The sequence below is a fragment of the Eulemur rufifrons genome, chromosome 2, assembly GCF_041146395.1.
Source record: "Eulemur rufifrons isolate Redbay chromosome 2, OSU_ERuf_1, whole genome shotgun sequence".
Lineage (NCBI taxonomy): Eukaryota > Metazoa > Chordata > Mammalia > Primates > Lemuridae > Eulemur > Eulemur rufifrons.
The window spans coordinates 48600291-48626052 of NC_090984.1; the positions used below are offsets into that span (position 1 = coordinate 48600291).

The following is a 25762-nucleotide window of genomic DNA, read 5'->3' on the forward strand; positions in this document are numbered from 1 at the left end:
TGTGATCTTGGGCAAGTTACTTAAGCTCTGTTTGCCTCAACTTCTTATTTGCAAATCAGGGATAATAGTAGTACCTATTTCATTGGTTGAAGAATTAATTGTGTAATATGTAAAGTAGAACAGTCCATGGTACATAGAATATTGTTAATATGTTGTCAGTAATAGCAGTAATAACAAAAACATTTTAAAACTGTTAACCTTATTTATATATGCTTTATAATTGAGAGACAAATGTGGCTATTAATGGAGCTGTGCTTAAAAAGAGCATTTAAAAAAATTCAGTGAAGAAAAGTTTTTCTTTTTTAGGCTATGAATCAATAGGATGAAGAAGGCAAAGTCTAGTGTTTAAAAAATTATTTTCTCATTCCCTCATTGGATCTAAAATATTTATGTCTTATTTCTACCATCCATACCTTCTGTATTTATCTACATTTTTCGTGATTATGTCACCCTCTGTTATGCTTTATGTCCTTCCAGTTATGTATTTTTAGTGAAAATATAGGATGTATATAAAAGCTACAGAGAAACATAGGGATGATAGTTTTATTTCTCATCACCATAGTCAATCTAAGCTGCCAGGTATTTAAGTGTTGAATTATACCCTCAGCACTGTACAAGGATTTATGTTCCTAGCCTTGTTGATCTCACAAGTGTGTGTGTTGTGCAGTTAAGAGGATGATCAAGAGGAAGTGTCGTTAATAGCCAGATTTTATAGTGCACAACAATAGGACTCATAGGATTTTTAAGGAGGAATTGATCTGTAAAGGCTGAAGTAGTAAGGAAGGTGCCATGGAGAAAATGGGATTTGATTTGACTTTGAACCAAATTTGGATGTGTGGCAGGGATAAGAAGAGCATTCAGGTAGAGAAAAGAGAAAACATTTTTAAAGAAGTATGGGCACTGCATTTTTAGAGACATCGACAAAGTCTGGCCTACCTGAGTTGAGGGTACACAGTGGGGGAATAGTGGAGAGTATGGGGCACCATTGAGGGCTGTGAATAAGAATTTGGACTTGGTCATTTAGAAACACGAAATGATGGAAGTTGACAGCAATGAATGAGTTTGGCAATGTCCTGTCAATTTCCCTTCTTCCCTCATTAATTTTATAGCAAAACCTTTTTCGTGACTGATGCTTATGGGGTAACGATATGTTTGCTGAAAAACTCTAGCAAAATGCCTTATTTTGCTAAGAAGTGATTTTTAACATATACCTACTACCTTGCCACTTATTTTAAGCACTGAGAAGTCAGTTTATGGGGTTCTTCTTATTCTTCATAATAATTTAAAATGACTTTGACATACGTGAATTTAGTTTCTTTTTATTTAAAATATCATAGATTGGCATCCTGATTTTTAGGTCTCAAAAACTCAGCCTTAACTCAGTTTTTTATTATCATTTCGGCCTCTAAATGGTTTAATTGGAAGTCTCAAACATGGCTTTAAGTGGAAAGGTCACTTTATTATTAGTAGGACCTCAGTGACTAAAGAAGAACACAAATTATAAGAGTAATTAGTATCTTTTAAGCATATGTACTAATTTATTTAGAAGCCTATATTTTTCAGAGAAGAAAAATATTGAACATAATTTACAGAAAAACTGTTGAAATAAAGAACTTTAAAAAAAAAAAGAAGAAATTGTGGAATGATTATAATGTTTAAGCAAGTACCTAGCATTTATTCTGGTAGCTCTTTATTGTGGGAATGGTGCATCATATGGGTTGGAGAAGTGAGGAAATGACTCAAGAAGATTAATTAGGAATCAGTTGCCCTGATCCTACCATGAGATGATGAGAGGTGGTGGCGGTGGGCATTGATAAGTTCTCTCTGAATACTTACTGAATGGCTAACTGTTTGGGGAAAAGAAATAAAGCCAAGAGATTGTAAAGGAAGAATTGCAAAGAAAGTGTAAGCATTTTATCTTTATTTCCATTTAGAGATTTAGGGAGCTTAGAAGACAGAAGAGATAATTAATTCAGTATTTATTTTCATGCTGTGTTGTTTGGTGCATCTAGAGAATTAAACAAAAGCATAGTCATAATGGGAGATTTTATCAGATCTTTCCAAGAATATAGCTGGTTAAGTTTGTCCTTAAGATAATAAAGACTTAGAGAATTTTTTAAATTACACTTGATTTAATAATATTTTTACAGAACTTTGTTCTCATTAGAGAATTTACTTTTATCAGAATATCCATGGATTATTAACAGAGATTAGTTTGTGAATTAGGCCATATTAAAATCTCAATAATTTTAAAAAATAAAAATTATGTAGGATACTTACACTATCCACAATACAATAAGACTAGAACTCAATAATAAAAAACCCCAAACCTAATGAATTAGGAATTTAAAAAATATTTTTTATATAACTCTTGAATTTGAGGAAAAAACTAGAGAAAGAAATCACCGACTATTTAGAAATTAACAAGAATAAAAACAGTACAGATCAAAATCCATGGAATATAGCCAAAACCATACCCAGAAGACAGCCCAAAAGGGATGGTGCTCAGATTGGGTTTATTCTAAGTGTGCAATGATGGAAATTTCTTACATTAATACGTTTAAGGAGATAACTAATAGGGTCATTATAATAGCTTTCTTAACAGGCATCTAATAAAATCCAACATCTATTCCAAATAAATTCCTAATAAACACACTTTCACAGGCCATGCACGGTGGCTCACGCCTGTAATCCTAGCACTCTGGGAGGCTGAGGCGGGCAGATCATTTGAGCTCAGGAGTTCGAGACCAGCCTGAGCAAGAGCGAGACCCCATCTCTACCAAAAATAAAAAGAAGTTAGCTGGACAACTAAAAATATATAGGAAAAATTAGCCAGGCGTGGTGGCGCATGCTTGTAGTCCCAGCTACTCGGGAGGCTGAGGCAGGAGTATTGCTTGAGCCCAGGAGTTTGAGGTTGCTGTGAGCTAGTCTGACACCACGGCACTCTAGCCCCGGCAACAGAGTGAGACTCTGTCTCAAAAAAAAACAAACAAACAAAAAAACAAAAAAACACTTTCACAGAATAAAAAAAGCCAGAATATCTAAAGTCTCTGAAAAGTAAACAATAGCAGGCAGATTGGGGATTAACATCAAAATTTCAAGAACGATTAGCGTGGGCAATGAGTTTCCTGGAGCTTTTTTCCTCCTTTATTTCCCAACTTTGACCCAAGGACAGCTTTAATCACAGAACTGTGCAACAGGCATGAACAGCAAAAAATCCAAAAAAGATGCCATCTCTTTGTGGCCAGAAAAGACCAGGAAAAGAAGCCCCTCAGAGCTAAAGTATAAAAGGAATTTCTGTTGTATTTCTCCTTTGGCCCTCTCCCAAGGCCAGCTGCACTGTTATGGTGACCATGTAGATAGCTAAAATCCAGAGAGAAAACCCGTCTCTCTGGTTAGAGAAACTGGGGGGAAAGGATCCCTGTGTTCTAAACAGAGCAAGGTGAATCTTTGTTATTTTTTTGTCTTTGGCTCACAATTTCACCCCAAGGGCAGCCCCAGTCATATAGATCTGACTGACAGCTTGGAAGACTAAAACTGAGAGAAATTTGTCATTTTAGCCAGAGAAACTAGGGAAAAGGGCCCCTTGGAGCTAGAGAGTATGGAGGAAATCCCAGAAAGGAGAGAGCTATAGAAGGGGAATCTCCTAATTTTAAGACCAACACAAGTCCTAGGCGTACCTCCAAGCTGTGCACGTGCAGAACAGGCACAAAGAAGCATAGCAAAGGCTTTGAGAATTAAGCTGCATTTAAATCATCAATCAAGCCAGACACAGTGGTGCACGCTTGTAGTCCCAGCTACTTGGGAGGCTGAGGTAGGAGGATCACTTGAGGCCGGTGTTCAAGACTGCAGTGCACTATGATTGCACCTGTGAATAGCCACTGCCCTTCAGCCTGGGCAACATAACGAGACCCTGTCTCTAAAAAAATAAAATAAACCACCACTCAAGTCCCAGACTAACCCCCTGAGAAGTACGTGTGCTGGGCAGATCAAAACAGCATAGCAAAGGATCTGAAAACTGACATTGGAACCACCATCTACTGAGGATGAAATAAGACTTGTTGAATCTAATTGCCTGTTAAAACACTTGTAAAATGCACATTTTTTCAGAGGATGTTAACAGGACCCAAAACCTCCCAACATCCTATTCCAGACATCCAAGATAGAATCCAGAATTACTTAACATAGAACCAGAAAAATCTGACCAACTCTCAAGGGAAAAACAATCAAATGCCAATCCTGAGGTATTTTAAATGTTAAATTTACTAGTCAAAAAATTTAAAGCAGCTATATAACCATGAAACATAAGGTGAAGGTGAACACTCTTGAAATAAGTTGGAAGATAGGAGTTAACAAAAAAAAAAAAAAACATATGGAGATAATAGAATTGAAAAAATACTGTATGAAATAAAAATAAACTATATGGGCTCAGTAAGTAGACTGGAGATGAGGAGGTGTTGGTGAATTTGAAATTAGATCAGTGGAAACTATTTAATCTGAAGAACAGAAAAGAGATGGAGGGGGAAAGAAAAGAACATAGCCTTAGGAACCTATGGGACAATTTTTTTAAGTCAAATACAACATTTGTGTCATTGAAGTCCCAAAAAAGAAAGGAAAAAAGATGGTGCAGAAAAAATATTTGAAGAAATAATGGCTGAAAACTTCCCAAATTTGGTATTATAGAAGACAAATTTATACATTTAAGAAGTTCAGTGAACCTCAAACAGACAAAGAAAACAACACTCAGGCACATCATAACCAAACTGCTGAAAACAAAAGATTAAGAAAAAAGTCTTGAAAGCAAGCTGAGAAAAACAACCCATTCCATATAGGGGCATAACATTTCTAATTTGATGAGGAAATGGAGCCAGAAAGAGGTGTAGTTATCAGACAAGGTCTTAGTAAGTGGCAGAGCTGGGATTCAAACCCTGGTAGCTTGGCTCCAGATTTTTTACTCTTCTTCACTAATATTTGCTGCCTTACTAAGGCAATACTTACATCGTCATTAAAAATGGACATATAGAGGGAGAATTACTGATGTGGAAAGATATGTATAATTTATTAGGTGAAAAAGCAGATGCAGAACAATACTATATTTTAAAAAATCTATATATGTAACATTTATAAGGAGAATAGAAGAATATTACCTAAATGTTATCTGTGGTTATCTGGTTGGAGAAATTTCGGTTGATTGTTTATTGCTTATTAGCATATTCTGAGTTTTCTAAAATGATCATATATAATTTTAAAAAGCTAGAAAAGTATATGTCAGACTAACCCCATTCATGATTTTTCTTTCTTTTTCCTTTCAATTTATAAGGAGAAAACCCAACAATTCCTGTCTTGTTTAACCAAGGAATGGGAGATTCCACTTTTGAGTTCCATTCCATCCTGAATTTCGGAGTTCAGTCTTCGTAAGTATTTAAATAGTTAAGAGAAGTTTGTAAATGGTTCTGAAAATAAGAGTGGAAAAAAATCCTTCCTTCTTTCCTTCTTTATTTCCTTCCCTCCTTCTTAATTTGTAAAATTGTTTTTATCCCATTTTTATCTTGTTTCTCTTGTTTCTTTGATTTGCATTAGTAAAATTAAGTGGTTTGAGATGTTAAAGTAATATATTATTAGGGTGAACTATGCCTCTGAATAACCATTTTTGACCAACAGAAATGCCACTTCTATATGGTCCAGCCTATCAGAATTTAAGAGACCTCATTTAAAATTACATCTAACTTATTCTGTGACCTTCTGAAAAGTCTCACCCAATACCAGTTTTTTTGTGTATGTCAAAATTAGGCCATGGCCTTCTAACCTACCTCATAAAGTTATTGGTGAGATACTTATATGAAGGCACTTTGAAAAATATAATGTAGCTGGATCAGGTATTACTATTTCAAGAATACTACCTACCTAGGGTACTTTTTCTAGTTGTGGTCCTTGTTTATGTTATCTATCCCATTGCTGCTGAAAATACTTGTTACAAATGGAAGTTCAAAAAATCATAAATTATCACTCCAAGTACATGGTATTGTCACACATACACACAACGCAAACACATACACACCCCCATCAACACAAAAGTGCTTCTTGGTCCCTTTTCCAAACACTGTAACTTGTTAAGTCAGATCTGTTTCCTCTGAATGGTATTTCTCTGTCTAGTCTGTCCTTCAGTTTGGACTGGAACCCTTCTAGCTGTGATATTTACCACATTTTTTAACAGAAAGTGACGTTATATGGGTTATTACCATTTTGTAAGAGGTATTTTTCTACCTTTAGGAAATACAGTTCTGCTTTTCCCATTTTTCCTTATTGACTAAATCTTCAGAGGCTCTATTCTCTAATTTGTCAAAGAGCATTTTACTTATGTCAAAAGGAGTTAATTGTTAAATTGTTAGAAGTCTAACTGGACTTCTCAGTAAGCAGCAGCTTTTACTAAATCATTATATGAATTTTTCTTTTTTTTAATTTTTAGGATTAAATATTCTAATAGCATCAAGGAAATGGTCATTCTCTTTGCCACAACAATTTATAGAATTGGACTGAAAGTGCCTCCTGATGAAACAGATCCTCGAATCCCCATGATGACCTGGAGTACATGTGCTTTCACTATCCAGGCAATTGGTAAAGCCTATACGAAAACTGATTTGGAGGTTTCCATGAAACAGAATTGATTGTTAATTTTAAAAATTATTCCTGTTTTTCCTTGATAGCCCAAAATAATTTTACTTGTTTGAGAACTAGTAGTATTTCAATATATTAGTGTGGCCTGATGCCATTTGGTCTGAAAATTTTTTTATATAGATCTTTTTTTAAGTACAATTGCAGCCATATGCAACATAAGTTAAAAATATTTTAAGGGGATAGCATGAAGTAAGCTATAGTCAAGAGGCAACAGATTTACAACACTAGAAGGTCAAGGGGAAAAGGCAAACAAAGAAGAATCAGCCCAGAAATGTGCAGTGATTCTTTTTCTTTTACACTTTAGAGAAAAAGAAAGGGGAACCAAAGTCACCTTAAAAATTACCAGAAAGGGGCCAGGCATGGTGGCTTATGCCTGTAACTTTGGGAGGCCAAGGCAGGAGGATCACTTGAGCCCTGGAGTTCAAGACCAGCTTGGACAATTTAATGAGACCCTATCTCTACAAAAAATTAAAAAATTAGCCAGGCATGGTGGCGCACACCTGTAGTCCTCATTACTTGGGAGGCTGAGGCAGGAGGATCACTTGATCCCAGGAGTTGGAGGCTACAATGGGCTGCACTCCAGCCTGGGAAAGAGTGAGACCCAATCTCTTAAAAAAAGCAAAAAAAAAAAATTACCAGAAAGGGGAACCGAAGGCTGAGGCAAGCAAGAGAGACAGATTAGCAGGAAGAAATAAAGCAGGTCTGAAGGGAAGCCTACTGTTAAATTCTCTGCCTTATTGAAAGCTTCCCATGGAAAAGGGTAGCAGCAAAGAATCACTTAGATTTTTAAATTAGCACATTTGCTCATTATAGTCACAAGCTGCGATACTATATTGGAAAGACTAAGAACTGTGATTCTTTCACATCATCTTTATTCAAGCCAGCTTTGATTTTCTTTTCCAATGTATATTTTTGGTAATTGTTTTTAATGGAGTCTACTATATTTGCTTCATTTAAACATATTTTTGTAATAAGAGACTATTTCATAATTTGAATGAAATAGCATGATGACACTTTTTCCCCAAAGCCATCCTATATATCATCATCAGTTTCTGAATAAATTTTAGGAGTCACTTCTAAACCTGTTTGACTTAAATAGTGGGTATAGGGTAACACATCAGTTGATATTTGGCTATGATTAAATAAAATGAGAAATAGGAAAAATGAAGTTTACATAGAATAGTATCTGAACAAAGTGATAAGAAATGTAAAGCATTCTTTTGCAGTCCTGCTCTCCTACGTCTCTTCAGACTTTCAGTGAAGATATTTCATATTTTACTATCTTTGGGAAGACAAGATTAGGAATCAGGAAATTATATTTAGACCTTGAACATCAAAAAAGTCACAGTTTATCATAAAGGAAATGAGTTCACTGAAGATAGAACTGAATGTTTTCGTACATGGTTCTATGATCAAGTAATTGGATTCTATTTGATCAATATAGTATTATATTGTGTTCACTATAGTGCTTTTTTCATTGAACACACATAATGTTCTACTTCATTCTTGATACATAGACAGCTAATTTATCTCATTCTCTGTGGGAATGGTGTGACATATACAGGATGTGTTGTCATAGTATAATAGTTGAGGAATCAAAACAAAGGGTCCTTTATTACTGTCCATTCAAAGATGGAAAAAGAAAACAGGAGATAAGCCTTCATGGATATATCTGCCACCAAGGATCAGTGAAAATAAGAGTAAGTTAGCAATAAATACCCTTGACAAGGCAAAATATATTTCTAAATCCATAGTTTTGCTATTTTCATCTTCTTTTTTCCTATAAATCTTTTCTAATTCTTTTAAAATTGTACCTAAAAGAGCAATAAAGTTAATTGCATCTGCTTTAACATACTATTTTTTAAAAAAACAGGTTATGATTATATCTAAAAATTACTTAAAGTTTTTTTTGCATAAAAGAGATCCTTTTCTTTTTTTTAAATATATTCTATAATAAAAGAGCTTCTAAAATGAGAAAAAACAAACCAGGCTGCTTTGTTTTTCCCAAGCATTCTTTGTAGATTGCTGTAGGGACTTTAATATTTATCCTAGTACATTTGCTTCTCTAATATGATCTCCAAAATTGGAAAATTTTGGCACAGGCTTAAAACATGAGACCATGGAGGGGAAAAGTGAAAATCATCTAATCAAAAATATAATTAAAGAACATTTGATGAACAGTAAGTACATTATACAATTGTAGCAGTATTCAGGATTTATTATTTTTATGTTTTTCTTATTTGAGAAAACCTATTGGGAGATGAAGGAAAACCTCTGTTTGGAGCACTACAAAATAGGCAGGTATGTATACTCCAACAGGGTACGTGTAACTCTTTTTTTTTTTGGCTTCCACAGGTAATTTGTCAGTTTTTTAAAACTCTTGAGCTGAGTGCAGTGGTACTGGCCTGTAATCTCAGCTACTCAGGAGACTGAGGCAGGAGGATTGCTTAAGGCCAGGAGTTTGAGGCTGTAGAGTGCTATGATCGTGCATATTAATAGCCACTGCACTCCAGGCTGGGCAACAGTAAGACCCTGTGTCTTAAAAAAAATTTTTTTTAACTCTTTTTTTGTAAAAATTAGCAGAATTCTGTATGGTGTGGGGGCGAAGGAACTGCTTCATTCTCACAGGAAACTGAATGGCCAGTGCTGTGCACTTTACAGAGCTTACTCAATCTAGGAGGTTAAATGTAATTCACACAGAGATTTTAGGTGATACTTGATTACTTTTCCTTCCTTTCTTTGTTTATTGCAAATAAGAATCCTGGTGTCTTCTATATTTTTCTCCCTCATATAACGTTGAGTATTAATGCTAGCTTAACTCTAGATAAATCATCTTACTGATTCAAGAATAAAACTAAGCTGTCCTTGATGGGCAGATCCTGACAATACTAGAGGACTGTACTCCTGCCTCAGGCCTAAGCCTCATAACACAGGGGACCCTGGAAAACAATACTCAAGAAATGTGCTCAGTATACCTGTGAAGACAAAAGGGGCAACTAAGGTTTCCCTAGACCACCCCCCTCCTTGCCATTTTCTTCTTATTTTTTGACAGCTGGCACAAGGCACTTGTGCTCTACAATGTGCTCAGCTCTGGGGAAAATGAGTTCTTAAACGGGAATTAAAATGATTACAGTTGTAATACCTCTTTGTCATGAGAAAAATCTAGAAATTTAGTTTCAGTCATAAAACTTTTTATAGGTATTAAGAATATTGTATTATTTGCAAAAATGTAAAGTATATAACGAGTGTGCAACTAATTCTGACAGACTAGAATTGGTTTTTACAGTGAATGACTTAGGTCTGTCATCTTTCCTTATCTTTTTATCTTCCCCTTTCTTACAATCTAGCATAATGGTCTGAAAGCATTAATGCAGTTTGCAATTGCACAGAGGGTTACCTGTCCTCAGATTCTGATACAGAAACATCTGGTTCGTCTCCTGTCAGGTAGAGTCTTCTCTAAATTATTGTGTTATTATTTATATGTCTTTTTCCACTACCTTTCTGGGAGTGTATTTCATTAGGAAACAACACACTGCACTAATTTTGAGGACTCACTAATAAAATATTGCTACTTACAGCAGCCTTGCAAAAATAAATAAAACGCCTACCTGTCCCTGTAATACTTGTAGTCTTATTTTAAAAATCTGTTTGTTTCCAAATATTTTCAACTTATGTTCCTTCTACCCACCTGGGTTATTAAGCCAATATCCACAATTACTAACATTCGTGTATCCCCAATCTGGTTAGAAAAGGGAGCAATGATGTGGATAGATCATTTTAAAATATGTTTAATTTTGTTGGTGAGTCAAAGTCATGTAACATAATAGAAATTGTAAGTGTGGTATTCTCAGAACTCAGACCCATGCCCTTTTCTTTGAGAGGCAGACTCTAATACCTAGTTTTCTCAGATTCTAACAAGCAGAAAATTTACTAAGAGCTCATATGGCGTTCTCAATTAATATAAAAATAAAAAGAGGGATAAGCGGTTACATGGCAGTAGAATGATTTTGCTTTCATTTTGGTTATATGCATTTCCATTTGGGCATTTGAAGTCTACTATAAATAAGAGCACCTCTGCACCCAACAGGTCAGCTTTAAAAAGGGTTATTTGTAAATCTATTTGTTCATAAGTCCAAAATGTCACTGGTAGGGGGTTTTCAGCTTGCTTCCCAGATATGTTTCTACCAAATAAGAGAGTTATTCCGGTTTTTTAAGCTGTAAAAGCCAGGCATAGTCTTCTTCTAGCTGAACTAGCAGGCATTTTTTTCCCAACAAAACAGATCTTTTTTACCTTGAAAATCTATTGAGGCAGGTGAATTTCCTCCTTGTCAGTCCCCTACCAGCTTCTTAGGGAGCTCTTCCTGAGCAGCTTTCTGCTCGCTCTCTTGATGTGGGGATTCCACAACTTCATCCAAGGCTACAACCCAAGTTTCATTAGAACTTTTACCATGCTTAGATTTTATATTTTCAAATTAACTTCTAGCTATCTCCTGAATGGTCCTCATCCTAATAGAAATCTGATTTGGATGCTGTTCCCCTAGCCACACACTTAAAAGTTTTTCCTTTTTTCGTTTTTTTCTCTTGTTCAGTTGCATAGGCCCAAAACTTTCCATATGTTACATAAAGCTGTCTTTGTTCTCAAGACCTCCTCCTATTGTTGAGCAGTTTATCCCATTTGCATATTATTGTTTTGTTTTTGTTTTTAATTTTTTGATATCTTTTTCATTTGTCATAATTTAGGTACCTTGTTTTACTAATACTTCCAAATAGTCTCACTTCTTTTATACTTATCACACATTTGGGGTTTATAATGTTAAAACACCTCAAAATAAACACCAAACAAGGAGATTAACATCATCCTAGATGGCCCAGACTAAAATGATAGTGTATAATCTCTAGTTAGCAGTAACTGGCGGAACTGATGTGCTTTTGCTCTGTAATGTAGCTTTGTGCCTATATATGAAAGTTTTTCATATGAAAATTTATGAGCAGAAGCATCTTTATTTGTAAGGCATTAGGTCTATAAACTATATAATGTGGTATAAGATACGGTTCCTGCCATTATAATTGAATTAAAGAAGCAGAACCACTGTAAAAACGCACATTATAAAATAGCCAAATGTCACATGTGTGCCCCAAATATGTACTTCAAAAATTGAGACAAGAAAGAGATCACTGCAGGGCTCTGCTGTTATCTCCTCTAACTGGGGTAGGATTTGAATTGAACCTTGAAGGGAGGGCCCATCATAGCCAGGTTGAAAAGATAAAGACAACATTCAAAGCATAGGATATATGTGAACAAAGATTGAGGAGATAGGAAAGTGTGTGGTATGTTCAAATAGACAAGTTTGATAGGAGTAGTGGCATCTATAGATAGAGAAGCATGAAGTTGTTTTGATAAAAATATAGGCTCTTATATGCCCCAAAGAGAAGTTTGAACTTTATTTTTTAGGGCATTTCTGAAAAGTTTTCGCAATGGTATTCTGAAGTTAATTTGATAGTCAATAGTTTGGATTGAAGGAAGGAAAATTAGAGGTAATATATGTATCTGGATGTACTAGTTCAAGTAGTCTGTATTTGAGATTTTGAACTAAAATTAGTAATAGAAAACTCAAAAGAAATAAGGAAAGTTCAGAATACAGAGCTATTTTCAACTGTTTTTAAGTAGGTTAAGAAATTTACCTAGGTTGGGTGTGGTGCCTCACGCCTATAATCCTAGCACTCTGGGAGGCTGAGGCAGGAGGATTGCTTGAGGTCAGGAGTTTGAGACCAGCCTCGGCAAGAGTAAGACCCTGTCTCTACTAAAAATAGAAAGAAATTAGCCGGACAACTAAAAATATAAAAAATTAGCCATGCGCGGTAGGGCACACCTGTAGTCCCAGCTACTCGGGAGGCCGAGGCAGGAGGATCGCTTGAGCCCAGGAGTTTGAGGTTGCTATGAGCTAGGCTGAAGCCACTGCACTCTAGCCCAGGCAACAGAGACAGACTCTGTCTCAAAAAAAAAAAAAGAAAGAAAGAAAGAAAGTGAAAAAGAAAAAAAGAAATTGACCTACTCTGAAAAGAGTCTTCTCTCCCTCGTTTTAAAAAGTAACAACTTTCTGGGGGTATAATTCAGCCCCTCATTTTTATATATACAAAACCACTTCTGTTGTTTTCTTGATTTCACTTCTTTGCCCCTTTTTCCTTGACTTCTGGATTTGTTGCTTTTCCTTAGAGATGGACCAAATTAGAAAGATGGTAGCTTTTGAGCTGTCTGTAAACTATTTTCTAATTTTTTTCTGGAGGATCTTCTCCATCCTCATCTAACCCACCCTGCTTTGCATGTTCTCTTTACTTCCTGCCCCAAATTTGTTTACATATATGGATCACAGAACATTTAGAAATGTGCAGTTGGGGGCAAAACATGATAGAGGGAACATTGTATAAAAGTAATTCTTCTTACTCATGAAGTATTTCTTGAACAATCTCTATTTCAGTTGTCTTAGTTCACTTACCCTGCGGTCCCCAACCCCCAGGCCATGGACCAATAGTGGTCCGTGGCCTGTTAGGAACCAGGCCGCACAGCAGGAGGTGAGCCACTAGCCAGCAAGCAAAGCTTCATTGGTAATTACAGCCACTCCCCATCATTCGCATCACCACATAAGCTCCACCTCCTATCAGATCAGCGGTGGCATTAGATTCTCATAGGAGCACAAACCCTACTGTAAACTGCACATGTGAGGGATCTAGTTTGCGTGCTCCTTATGAGACTCTAATGCCTGATGATCTGAGGTGGAGCTGAGGCAATGATACTAGTGCTGGGGAGCAGCTGCAGATACAGATTATCATTAGCAAAGAGATTTGACTGCACAATAAATGTAATGCGCTTGAATCATCCCGAAACCTTCCCCCCACCCCCTGTCCGTGGAAAAACTGTCTTCCATGAAACTGGTCCGTGGTGCCAAAAAGGTTGGGGACTGCTGCACTTAACCTTTTCCTCCTACATCTTATCTTTCAACCCTTAAATTGGATCCAAGTTTCTAGGAACCTTTTCTCTGTTCAAATTGTCTTTCATTATCATTTCCATATCTTAAAGGTGTGATATAATAATTTCTGTATTTTATAACTCTGTTATATATTCATTTTAGATGTTTTCTGGTTGCATTTTATTTAACTATGTTTCTGTCTTACTAAATTATATAAACTTTTTGTTTGTTTCAGTTCTTCTTCCTAACCTAAAATCAGAAGATACACCATGCCTTCTATCTATAGATCTGTTTCATGTTTTGGTAAGTGTTCAGGAATATTTTTTAAGTCACTCAAGTTTATAATTCTGTGTTTTTTCCTTGTTCAAATTCATACTCTGTTCAAGAGTATACATTATTGGTGTTGAACCTATAAAGTTTGATCCCTTGTGTCCATTCTGTTTATGAATAGGTACAGATCTGACAGAGACCATCAAATTCACTTTAAAAATTAAAGCACATTTACTTTTTACCTAGAATAAGTAGACCCAGCAAAGGGATCACCTATTTGGTGATGACCTTTGTCCTCCATTTATGATACATTGTACTCCAAGATATTCTATTGAATAAGTAGGAAAACTATAGTGGTTATTTAAAAAACCCACAAACACAGTGCACCATCTGGTGGCCTTCACGTTTAGTTGTGGGATTAATTTGTATTGGTCTTTTGTTGTTACCCATGCTGATATCCATTTTTCTCTCATAGGTAGGTGCTGTGTTAGCATTCCCATCTTTGTATTGGGATGACACTGTTGATCTGCAGCCTTCATCAGTTAGTTCTTCCTATAACCACCTTTATCTCTTCCATTTGATCACCATGGCACACATGCTTCAGATACTTCTTACGATAGACACAGGTAAAGCTTTCATCTGGGTGTTGAATTTCCGAGTTCTATGTTATATGTTTTGAATGATTCATCTGTTTTCTTATGGATGCTCTCTAAACAGGGAAAGGTAAAATAAGATGTGAAAGATAAAATAAGATGTGAAAGGGATAATTAGCTGAAACTATTTGATTCTCTAATTTTCAGTTGCTCTACAGAGATGCAGGAAGACTACAAATTCTCAATTTATAGCCCTTTGTGTAAGGTATCTTATATGTGCATATGTTTATATATATTCATATTTGCTTATATTTAAACCAAAAACTAAAATTAGTTGCTTCTAGGGTAAGGTAAAGAGATAAGAATTTGAACAAAGATTCCAATGAATGTCCTTTTTAAATATAGTTTTGATTTTAGAATACTATAAATGTTTTACTTAACTAAAAAAAAATAAATGGGGGGAAATAATTTTTAAAAATTGAAAACAACTAATGAAACTATATCGAGCATATCAAGAAACTGATTACTTCAAGTGACTTTAAAACACAATATTTCAACTGTACTTCCCAGTGGGATATATTCAGACAACAAAAGATCTCCCTCCCTCACCCCCAAAAAAATCCTAAATTGAATTTATATTAGTGGTACTAGTGGCAACTAGTATGGTTATTTTGAAATTATTTTACATAATTTTTAGGATACACCCAAGACTAAGTAATTATATTAATGTTATTGAGAATCAAGGTTTTCAGTATAAGAGGGACAAGACATAAGGGTAAAATCAGAAAAGTTAAATAAAAATCCCAGCAAGTTATTTTGTGGATATCAACAAACGGATTCTGAGGTTGATATAAGAGGCAAAAGACCCAGAATGGCCAACTCCGTATTGAAGAAGAACAGTGTTGGCGGGCTGACACTACCCACCTCAAGATTTAATATAAAGCTACAGTAATAAAAACAGTGTACTATTGACAAAAGAATAGACAAATAGATCAATGGAACAGAGTAGAAAGCCTATAAATAGACCCACATAAATATAGTCAAAGGAGCAAAGGCAATACAGTGAAACAAAGATAGTCTTTTCAACAAATGGTGCTGGAATAACTGGATCCACATGCAACAAAATGAATCTAGACACAGACCTTAACACCCTTCACAAAAAATTGAAACTCTTATAAGATAACATCACAGAAAACCTAGATGCCCTTGGGTATAGTGGTGACCTTTTAGATATAAGACCAAAGGCATAATCCATGAGCGAAATAATTGATAAGCTGGACTTCATTAAAATTAAAAACTGCCCTGCAAAAGACAATGTGAAGAGAATGAGAAGATAAGCCAGAGACTGGAAGAAAGTGTTTGCAAAAGACACCTCTGATAAATAAGAATTATTATCCAAAATATAGAAAGCACTCTTAACACTCAACAATAAGAAAACAACCCAGTTAAAAAATGAGCAAAAGGTCAGGTGTGGTGGCTCATGCCTGTAATCGTAGCACTTTGGGAGGCTGAGGCAGGACGATTGCTTGAGGCCAGGAGATCAAGACCAGTCTGAGCAACACAGGGAGAAATAGAAATAGATTTTTCTATTTTTCTACAAAAAATAGAAAAATCAGCCGGGTGTGCTGGTGTGATGGCACATGCCTGTGGTCCCAGCTACTTGGGAGGCCGAGGCAGGAGAATCACTTGAACCCAGGAATTTGAGGTTAAATGAGCTATGATGATGCTACTGCACTTTAGCCCTGTCAAAACAGTGAGACCCTGTCTCAAAAATAAATAAGTAAAGTAAGTCAGTCAGTCAGTCACAAAGGACCTGAACAGACACCTCACCTAAGAAGATATACAGATACCAAGTGATCATATGGAAAGATATTCAACATCTATGTGTCATTAGGGAATTGCAAATTAAAACAACAATGACATGCCACTACACACCTATTAGAATGGCCAAAATTCAAAACACTGACAACACCAAGTGCTTGCAGTGTGGAGCAACAGGAACTCTTATTTTTTGTTGACGAGAGTGCAAAATGGTAGAGTGACTTTGGAAAACAGTTTGGCAATTTCTTACAAAATTAAATATACTCTTACCATATGATCCAGCAGTCATGCTCCTTGGTATTTACTCAAATGAATTGAAAGCATATGTCCACACAAAAACATGTACAAGGTTGCAGCCTTATTCACAATTGCCATAATTCATAATTGTGAAAACTTGGAAGCAGCCAAGATGACCTTTAATAGATGAGTTGATAAATAAATCATGGTACATCCAGACAATGAAGTATTATTAAGTATTAAAAAGAAATGAGCTATCAAGCCATGAAAAGATAAGGAAAAAACTTAAATGCCTATTACTAACTGAAAGAAGACAATCTGAAAAGGCTACATACTATATGAATACAACTATATGACACTCTGGAGAAGGCAAAACTATGAAGACAGTAAAAAGATTAGTGGTTGCCAGGGGTAGGAGATTGGGGAGGGATGAATAGGCGTAGCACAGAGGATTTTTAAGGCAGTGAAACATTCTGTACAATTCTGCAATGGTGCATACATGTCATTATACGTTTGTCCAAACCCATAGAAAGTACACCACCAAGAATGAATCCTAATGCAAACTATGGATTTGGGGTGATAATGATGGGGCAATTGATTATAACAAATGTACTACTCTGGTGCTGGATATTGATAGTGGGGGAAGTTGTATGTTTATAGAAACAGAAGGTATAAGAACCCTCTGTACTTTTTGCTCAATTTTACTATAAACCTAAACTCTAAAATTTATGATTAAAAATATCTTATTTCATGGGTGTATGCATTTGCAAACTCATCAGTTAGAGAACGTAATATTTGTGCATTTCATGGCACGTAAAATTTACCTTGAACCAAAAAGAGAAAAAGAATCATATACAAATATTGAACTCTAACATTTGAATTGAAAAAATCAATATGAACCTGTGATTTGCTTTCCTCTGTTTTTTAAAACATATTTCCTAGAGAGATCTTATTTGGAAAATGAAAAGGAATAGCAATATTCATTCTAGATAAGATAAAATTACTCAGGGCAATTTTAATTGTGACCTTTCAGATAAATTAATACATAAACAAAAGCATTTTTAAAACAATAGAGCACTATTCAAAGGTGCTGTAACTATCCCTCACAGCAAGCTGCAAAGTAGGCATTTTTATCTTCATTTTAATACAATAATACTGAAGTTAGAGAACTTAAGTGGCTTACCAGAGCCTTACTGTAAGTGGCAGAGTTGGCAATTGTTGGAAAGGTTTAGGATGTTCCTTGTCAAGGATAGATCAGTGGAGGAAAATGGCCTCACAAAGTTTGTTTTATGAGACTCTGAGCATGAAGGCAGGATAACCACCAACTTCCCTATTTCTAGAGGTTGAATTTCTACCTGCTGGCTAAGTTTCCTAGGAACCCAGAGCAGAAAGATGACCACTAATTTATTACCCTGATCCTATTATAATGAAGTAAATATTAAATATCCATGTTTAGCAAGTAAATATTAAATGTGCATATTTAGTGATTCTGCCCTATTTGCTTCTTCAGCCCATGTACAGGTAAACAAAGTTTACCTAACAATTTTAATATTTAGAATCAACTATTATCGGGGCACGGTGGCTCATGCCTGTAATCCTAGCACTTTGGGAGGCTGAGACAGGAGGATTGCTTGAGGCCAAGAGTTTGAGACCAGCCTAAGCAAGAGTGAGACTCGTCTCTACAAAAAATAGAAAAATTAGCTGGCACGGGCCTGTAGCCCAGCTATTCAGGAGTCTGAGGCAGAAACATTGCGTGAGCCCAGGAGTTTGAGGTTGCAGTGAGCTATAGTGATGGCACTGAACCTTAGCCTGGGCAACAGAGCAAGACCCTGTCTCAAAAAAAAAAAAAAAAAATCAACTATTTAGATTGAGAACAATGAGAACAAGGGAAAGAACTTCAGTTGTGTTGACATTGTTCATTATCTTGGAACCATAAGATTGAGTTGTAATTTGTAAACTGAAAAGTAAATACATAAATTCATCTTGCAGAATTTCTTTTTTAGGCCTCCCCCTTGCTCAGGTTCAAGAAGACAGTGAAGAGGCTCGTTCTGCATCTTCTTTCTTTGCAGAAGTTTCTCAATATACAAGTGGGTGAGTAGCAGTCCATTAGTCCAGTCTACTATGGTTTTAATAATTCCACATCTTGTTCAGTTGTTTGGCAGTATAACTTTTGATTCATTTTAACTCCAATTTTAAAAAATCAGTTAAGGGCTTTTAGCAGGTGACTTTGTTTGCTACAGGATAGGCTTCCAGTGAAGAAAACTTAATTTGATGATTTTACCTTGAAGTAAAAGGTAGTAGGTTGGAATAACAGCTACCCACTTATTTGTTTCTGAGTCTCAAACAAATTTGACACATCTTTACTCTTGTAAACTGACTTTGGAACATAGGCAAAAGATGATAGAATTTTTAAAAAATGACAGTGATTAGAATTTAAATAAATATAGAAGATAGATTTATCCTTCTATAGTGACCCATGCAGTCGATGTGTTCAGTGCACTTTACACATTTTTAAGGCCACTATAAGTATTGTGTGAAATATATTGGCATTTATATTTTAATATGCACGTGACATACATATAATGTACATATATATTTATATAATGCATAATTACATACATTATACATATACACATAACTAATAATAAATATATATGTAAATAGGAGTGCTCTGCTGAACTTCATCTGCTGCTAATTTCTCCTCATTTTCATCTTCTTCACCAGCCTTTTTATTTTTTTTAGTTAATAGACTTTCTTTTTTAGAGCCACTTTAGGTTTATAAAAAAATTGAGCGGAAGGTACTCCCTCCCCCCAACCACTTTCCTCTATTGTTAACATTTTGCATCAGGGTGGTACATTTGTTAACGAGTGTTGGACCAATCTTGATACATTATTATTAATTAAAATCCATAGTTTACTTTAGGTTTCACTCTTTGTGCTGTACCATTACAGTATCATACAGAATAGTTCCACAGCCCTACAAATCACCAATCAATTTTAATACAAAAATCAGGGAAGTGTTAATTTTTTTTAGCTAATTCAGTTGCTTTGGTTAGTTATTGATAAATTTTTCCACATTTCATTACAAAGGTTTTTAATCTCAAAAAAAAAAAAATGAAAGTTTCAGCAAGCTTTAAGTTTTATGTTGAAGAGTATACTTTTTTTTCTTAAAGAGTGAAGTTTCTTTAAAGTAGATTTTTTAGTTGCCTTTTTATTTTTGTTTTGCTTTATTTTTTATCTCCACCTAAGAACATGAAGAGAGTAGTTTTGCCTTAGAAATCTACATAGCGGACCAAGTGCAGTGGCTCATGCCTGTAATTCTAGCACTTTGGAAGGCTGAGGAGTTTGAGACTAGCCTGAGCAACATAGTAAGACCTTATCTCTATAAAAAAATTTAAAAATTAGTTGGGCATGGTGGTGTGCCTACATAGGACTACTAGTAGCTAGGACGCTACTCTGGTGGCTGAGGCAGGGGGATAGCTTGAGCCTAAGAGTTTGAAGTTGTAGCAAGCTATGATGATACCACTGCACTCTAGCCCGAGCAACAGAATGAGACCCTGTCTCAAGTGAATGAATGAGTGCCCTACTCAGTAGACACCTGTCTACTCAAATACAGAAGAATCTCCACTTGATCATTTGGTAGGTTCGCAAGACAATATAAAAAAAGAAAAAAAAATATCTACATAGTCAAATATGCAAGACTTGTTGTTTTCTTTAGGAGATTACTGTGTTTTAAATGTTTAAAAATTACATGGATAGTAAATCATTTAAAATGTTTGTATTTTTGAAAGGGGATGTTTTAAAAATCTAGTGGTTTTAGTCTGATAAGTATTCTGTTCTGTTCTGGAATTATTGTCTCTTAGCTGCATTGGGTGTAGTATTCCTGGCTGGTATTTGTGGGTCTCCTTGAAGAATGGCATCACCCCTTTCCTTCGCTGTGCTGCATTGTTTTTCCACTATTTACTTGGGGTAACTCCACCTGAAGAACTACTTACCAGTAAGTAGGAAAATGAAATCACAGAGTAGAAAATGGGAAACTTCTTTTGTTTTTACCTTTAAGATCAAGAATACAAATTTAGAGCAGGCAAAACCACTTCTCCACACCCCACCTCTTTCATCTATGTTCACACTAAACATGTCTGCCCCTGCCCTGGTGTGGGTTAAAGGTGAGGCCAAAAATCAGATAAGCCTCATAATCCGCACGACCTACTCTTGGCTCCTACCTATGTAGAGTTTATGTGCTTGAGCTTATAAAATACCTGCATGCAGACTACAACTGGATAGGATATACAAATAATTAGAAACTGTACTGTACTATAATTAGAAATGGTTGTCTTTAGGGAAGAGAACTGTTTGCTAAGTAGGAGGAAGACTTCATTGTATACTTGGTTATTCGAATTTTTAACATATGACTATATTAAGGAATTAAAATGCTGCTGGTAAAGGCCTGCTGGAACCAACCAAGGTCATGTAAATTTAAGCACAAGGTTTATTTTCTTTCTCATCTACTTGTCTCTAAATCTAGGCCTAAGTAGAAGAAGCTTCCTGGTAGCTTTGTGTGGGTAAAAATCAGAACATTTGTATGATTTTGGAAGAGTCATCAAAATTACTCGGATTCTTTCTTTAGTCCTTTTTAGAGTAAACTGACCAGGTTACCTTTACTGGCTATCAGCTTCTTTATCTTGAACTCAGCTCAGTAGGGTTTATTTGATCTAGATTACTCATGGTTCTATTAATATATGTAGGTTATTAAGTATGAAATGTCTGATTTCCCTAAGTACTAAGTTTGACAGTTGATATCTCTGACATTTCATTTTGACACTTCTTGTTTTATGTTTATTGTGAAGGTACATCCTCAATCTTTCAAACACATGTTTTGGCTTATGATTATCTTTCAAAAAAATTTTTTAGAGCAATTTTTGTGAAACTATGGATAAGTAAAAAATTCATGTTATTTTCCAACATGAGTTCCATTATGGAACCAATGCAGTGCAGAGAGCTCAAAATTTCAACGAAGTGTTTGGGAAGGATGTGGCTAATGAACATACAGTACGTCCATAGTTTGAGAAGTTTCTTTCTGGTGATTTTAATCTTGAAAATGAGCCACGTGGGCAACCAGAGACCAAGGTGAATAATGATGAGCTGAAAGCTGTAGTGGAAGCAAATCCATCTCAGCCTATGCATGAATTAGCAGCAAGGTTTGACCTTGCTATTCCAACAATATTGGACCATTTGAAACAAATGGGCAAGGTAAAGAAGCTGGGTAGATGGGTTCCACGTGAATTAAAAGAGCATCAGAAGAGAAATCATCTAGAAGCTTGCCTTTCTTTGCTGTGATGACATAAATGGGAATCATTTCTATACCGTATTGTTATGTGTGATGAAAAACGGATTCTTTTTTGATGATTGCAAGCGTTTGGCACAATGGTTGGATAAAGATGAAAACACAGTCCAAAACCAAATATTCATCAAAAAAACTAATGGTGTCTGTTTGGTGGTCCAGGACTGGTATTATTCACTACAGCTTCATGAAATGTGGTCAACCAATTACAGCAGATACCTGATGCAACCAATTGGATGAAATGATGAGGATGCTTGCAATTAAGCAGCCAAGATAGGTCAACCACATGTCGTACAAACAACACTGCTCAAACTACTATACAGAGACTGGACTTAGAAACTCTCTGTCATCTACCATATTCACCAAACCTTGCAACAACTGCCTACCACTTCTTCCAGGCTTTGGGCCACTTTTTGCAAGGAAAATTATTCAGTTCTCAACGAGCTATGGAAAATGCCTTTTGAGATTTCATCGCTACTTGCTCTCTAGGCTTCTTCACAGCTGGCATAAACAAGCTACTGTTAAGATGGCAAAACTGTGTCGATAGTTTAGGCGCATACTTTGACTAATTATACTGTTTCTTGTTTGAGATATAATAAACTGCACTTTCGATTTGAAATCAGACATTTCATATTTAATGTCCTTAATATAAAATAAGATGCCACTTTCCAAGTAGTTGCCAGTACAGATGTGCTGTTTGCACACACACAACAATCATGTGTTTATCTATCTAGTAAGTGCTACAGTACAGCAGTGAATAAAATAAAATTCCTCTATTGGAAGGAGACCAAACATAAACAAACAGATAAATATATATGTTAATAATATAATGTCATGGTGATAAATGCTGCAAAGAAAAATAAAGCAGGTGATGGGAATAGAGAGTACTGGGACAAAGTGGTAGCTCCTTGAGATAGGTAGTCATGGGAGGCTTCTCTGTGAGGAGACATTGAACAAAGAGCTACATAGATGGGGTTGAGTGGAAGGAAGAGTATGCTTAAGCAGAAGAAATAATAAATCCAAAGGCTTTGCTTGGCATAGTCAAAGAACAGCAAAGACATGAGTAAGGCTGAAGCCTAATGAACCGGGTGGGGGCAGCAGGAAATGAGGTCCAAGATGCAGGCAGGGGCAGATCATATAGGGCCTTTGGGCCATGATAAGGACTTTGTATTTTATGCTAAGTGTGATGGTTAGACATTGGAGCCATCTGATCAGGAGAGTGACTCTGTCCGATTTATGTTTTAAAAGGATCACTGGATTATTTGCCACCCATGGTTTTATGGAGTACAAAATATACTCCATATGTAGAGATTATAGAAATGAACATAAACAGTGAAGAAACTATTCAAACAGATTGGCCAGGTAAGAGTAATGAGCTTATTAAATGTCTTTATTCTCTTGCAGATTCTACAGAAGGAGAGTACAGTGCACTCTGTAGCTATCTGTCTCTACCTACAAACTTGTTCCTGCTTTTCCAGGAGTACTGGGATACTGTAAGGCCCTTGCTCCAGAGGTACTATGGGGTAAAATGTCATTGTTGGGTTATTATACAATTTGAAATTTTTAAATTACAATTTCTTGCTAAGCTTTTAGATTGATTAACATTGATTGAAGGGGAGCAAGAGTATAGGAGATTCCTAATTCATATTCATACACTGAAGGTGTGGGGATAAAACCGGCAGCCACAGGCCGCTAGAATTTCTGCTTGCTTTGCCATTACAACGATTCATTTTACTTATTTTTCCCACAGCTTGTTTCTCATCCCAGTTTTAAATGGGGTAGGGGGGAGAGAATGTTGTTAGCAGACATAAAGTCATAATTAAGTATCAAAAGAATCCACATTGGAGCTGGGTCCAAAATAGGAGCACATCTACATGGTAGCATGCATCTCAGGAGAGTGACTGAGGAGAGAAGGAAGGTCATTTGGTAGAGCAAAGATGTATCAGTTAAACTTCGCACAGAGAAGTGTGTCTTTCTTTCAGAAAAATTTTCTACACTATTATTTACCAGCTCTCCTATTCATTGTCAACCTTCCTAACCTCTAGTCTCCTTACCCTGTCTTTGCCTACACCATTTTCCATCATGGTGGAATCACTTCTCACTGTGTTACTCTTACCTGATTTCTCCCAAGATTTCCTTTAGTCTCCATGCTTTTCTGTCTTTTTCTTTCTCCTTTTTCTTTAATCTTTTTCTCTTCATGCCCAGGTCAGGATTTGTGTGAATGTCAGCCTCTGTCTCCTGCCACCCTTCTTGTGTGTTATGTTCTCTGTGTTAGATTCTTTTCTTTGCTTCCTCATTTCTCATGTGGTATTCTGATCTCTAGGGTGATCAAAATGAATTGTTTTTAAAAACTCAATATTATGCTTTGTGTTGAGTATAATCATGGTAGGTTGCACTAATTTTGCTTTTATATTCTTGGAGCAGGTAAGTTTTGAACTTGTTATTCTAGTTTACTCAAGTATTAAAAATTCAAACTTTGAAACAGAAAGTCCTTGCCTTTGTACCATTCCTGGCCCTGCTTTCCTCATAGTCTTTTCTCATCTGTCTCTGCTCTGAATTGTAGGGCACTGATCCCTGCAGTCCCTGTCTCCATAATCAGCTGGCTTCTGCCTAGGTTCAGCCAGTGGGAGGCACTGACAGGATTTGGAGGCTGGGAAGAAAAGCCAAGCCTGAGTGTTCAGCTACCTCTCTCTGCCTTGTGGGGTATCTCTGGCAGTGGTTGCAACTCTTCTCTGGCTCTGGCATCCCGATGGCAACCCTAGCCCCTGGGCTCCAATAATATCATTGTTTCCTTATGTTCTTCCAGCCTAGGGCAGTGGTAATCTTTAGGTTGCCTTTATGTCTCATGGTTGGCTTCTCAGCCCCTGTATCACTTTTATTGCCACTGCCTGGGAAATTCCCTCTCCTTTAAATACTTAGACTGGTTTCTGTTTTTCTTATAAGAACAACAACAACAAAAAAGAAATTAATAAGAGAGGAGAAAAAATAAGTAGATGCAAAAAAAGAAAGGGAGGAAAAAAGGGAGAAGAAAAGGGGCCAGACGTAAGGTAAATGTGTAAGAGGACCACAAAAAGAAAGGACAGAAATAATTGGAGAGAATGACTCATTCCAAATATGCTGAAGCTGGGTAATCTATTGGCTTTTTCTCTTGGCTTTACATACAGGTGGTGCACAGATCCTGCCTTACTAAACTGTTTGAAGCAAAAAAGCACTGTGGTCAGGTTGGTTTTACTACTTAATCTTTTTACCCCCATCCATAAATTGTGTTTCCTAAAGTAGTTGGTTTGCTGAGCATGCTTTCATCATTCTCACTTAGACGTTTCTGTTAGGTCTTTGCCAGAAATCAGATTCTTCACACAACTGTTTTTTTCTTGGAGTGGCTGTCCTTTGCCTCATAAATTGTTAGAAGCTCCTATCTCCTCTTTAGAGAATCTCCCTTCAGCTGGTGCATGCCTATCAAAAGGCAGAGGAGGGCTGGGTGTGGTGGCTCACGCCTGTAATCCCAGCACGTTGAGAGGCCGAGATGGGAGGATTGTTTGAGGCCAGGAGTTCAAGACAAGCCTGGAGAACATAGTGAGACCCCATCTCTATAAAACAATTTTTTAAAATTAGCCAAGTGCGGTGGCACGTGCCCCTAGTCTCAGCTACTCAGGAGGCTGAAGAGGGAGGATTGCTTGAGCCCAAGAGTTCAAGACTACAGTGAGCTATGATCACACCACTGCACGCCAGCCTGGGCAACAGAGCAAGACCCTGTCTCTTATTTAAAAAAGAAAGAGGCAAAGAAAGAGGTGGCATCCTAGAGCTGCTAGTAGTATGTTAAAATCACAGGGTAGTGGTTTACAGTATTTCTATAAACCACT

General features: G+C 36.3%; 1 protein-coding gene across 1 annotated transcript in view; it reads left to right on the forward strand.

The window, feature by feature from the left end:
• UBR1 (ubiquitin protein ligase E3 component n-recognin 1) overlaps window positions 1-25762 on the forward strand; it is a 121591-nt gene that overhangs the window by 86312 nt on the left and 9517 nt on the right. Inside the window, exons 34-43 of the mRNA XM_069484359.1 lie at window positions 5321-5414; window positions 6467-6615; window positions 8921-8976; window positions 10023-10119; window positions 13876-13943; window positions 14386-14536; window positions 18565-18652; window positions 20425-20558; window positions 23307-23415; window positions 25067-25123. Coding sequence (XP_069340460.1) covers window positions 5321-5414; window positions 6467-6615; window positions 8921-8976; window positions 10023-10119; window positions 13876-13943; window positions 14386-14536; window positions 18565-18652; window positions 20425-20558; window positions 23307-23415; window positions 25067-25123 — 1003 coding nt within the window. The remainder of the gene's footprint in view (window positions 1-5320; window positions 5415-6466; window positions 6616-8920; window positions 8977-10022; window positions 10120-13875; window positions 13944-14385; window positions 14537-18564; window positions 18653-20424; window positions 20559-23306; window positions 23416-25066; window positions 25124-25762) is intronic.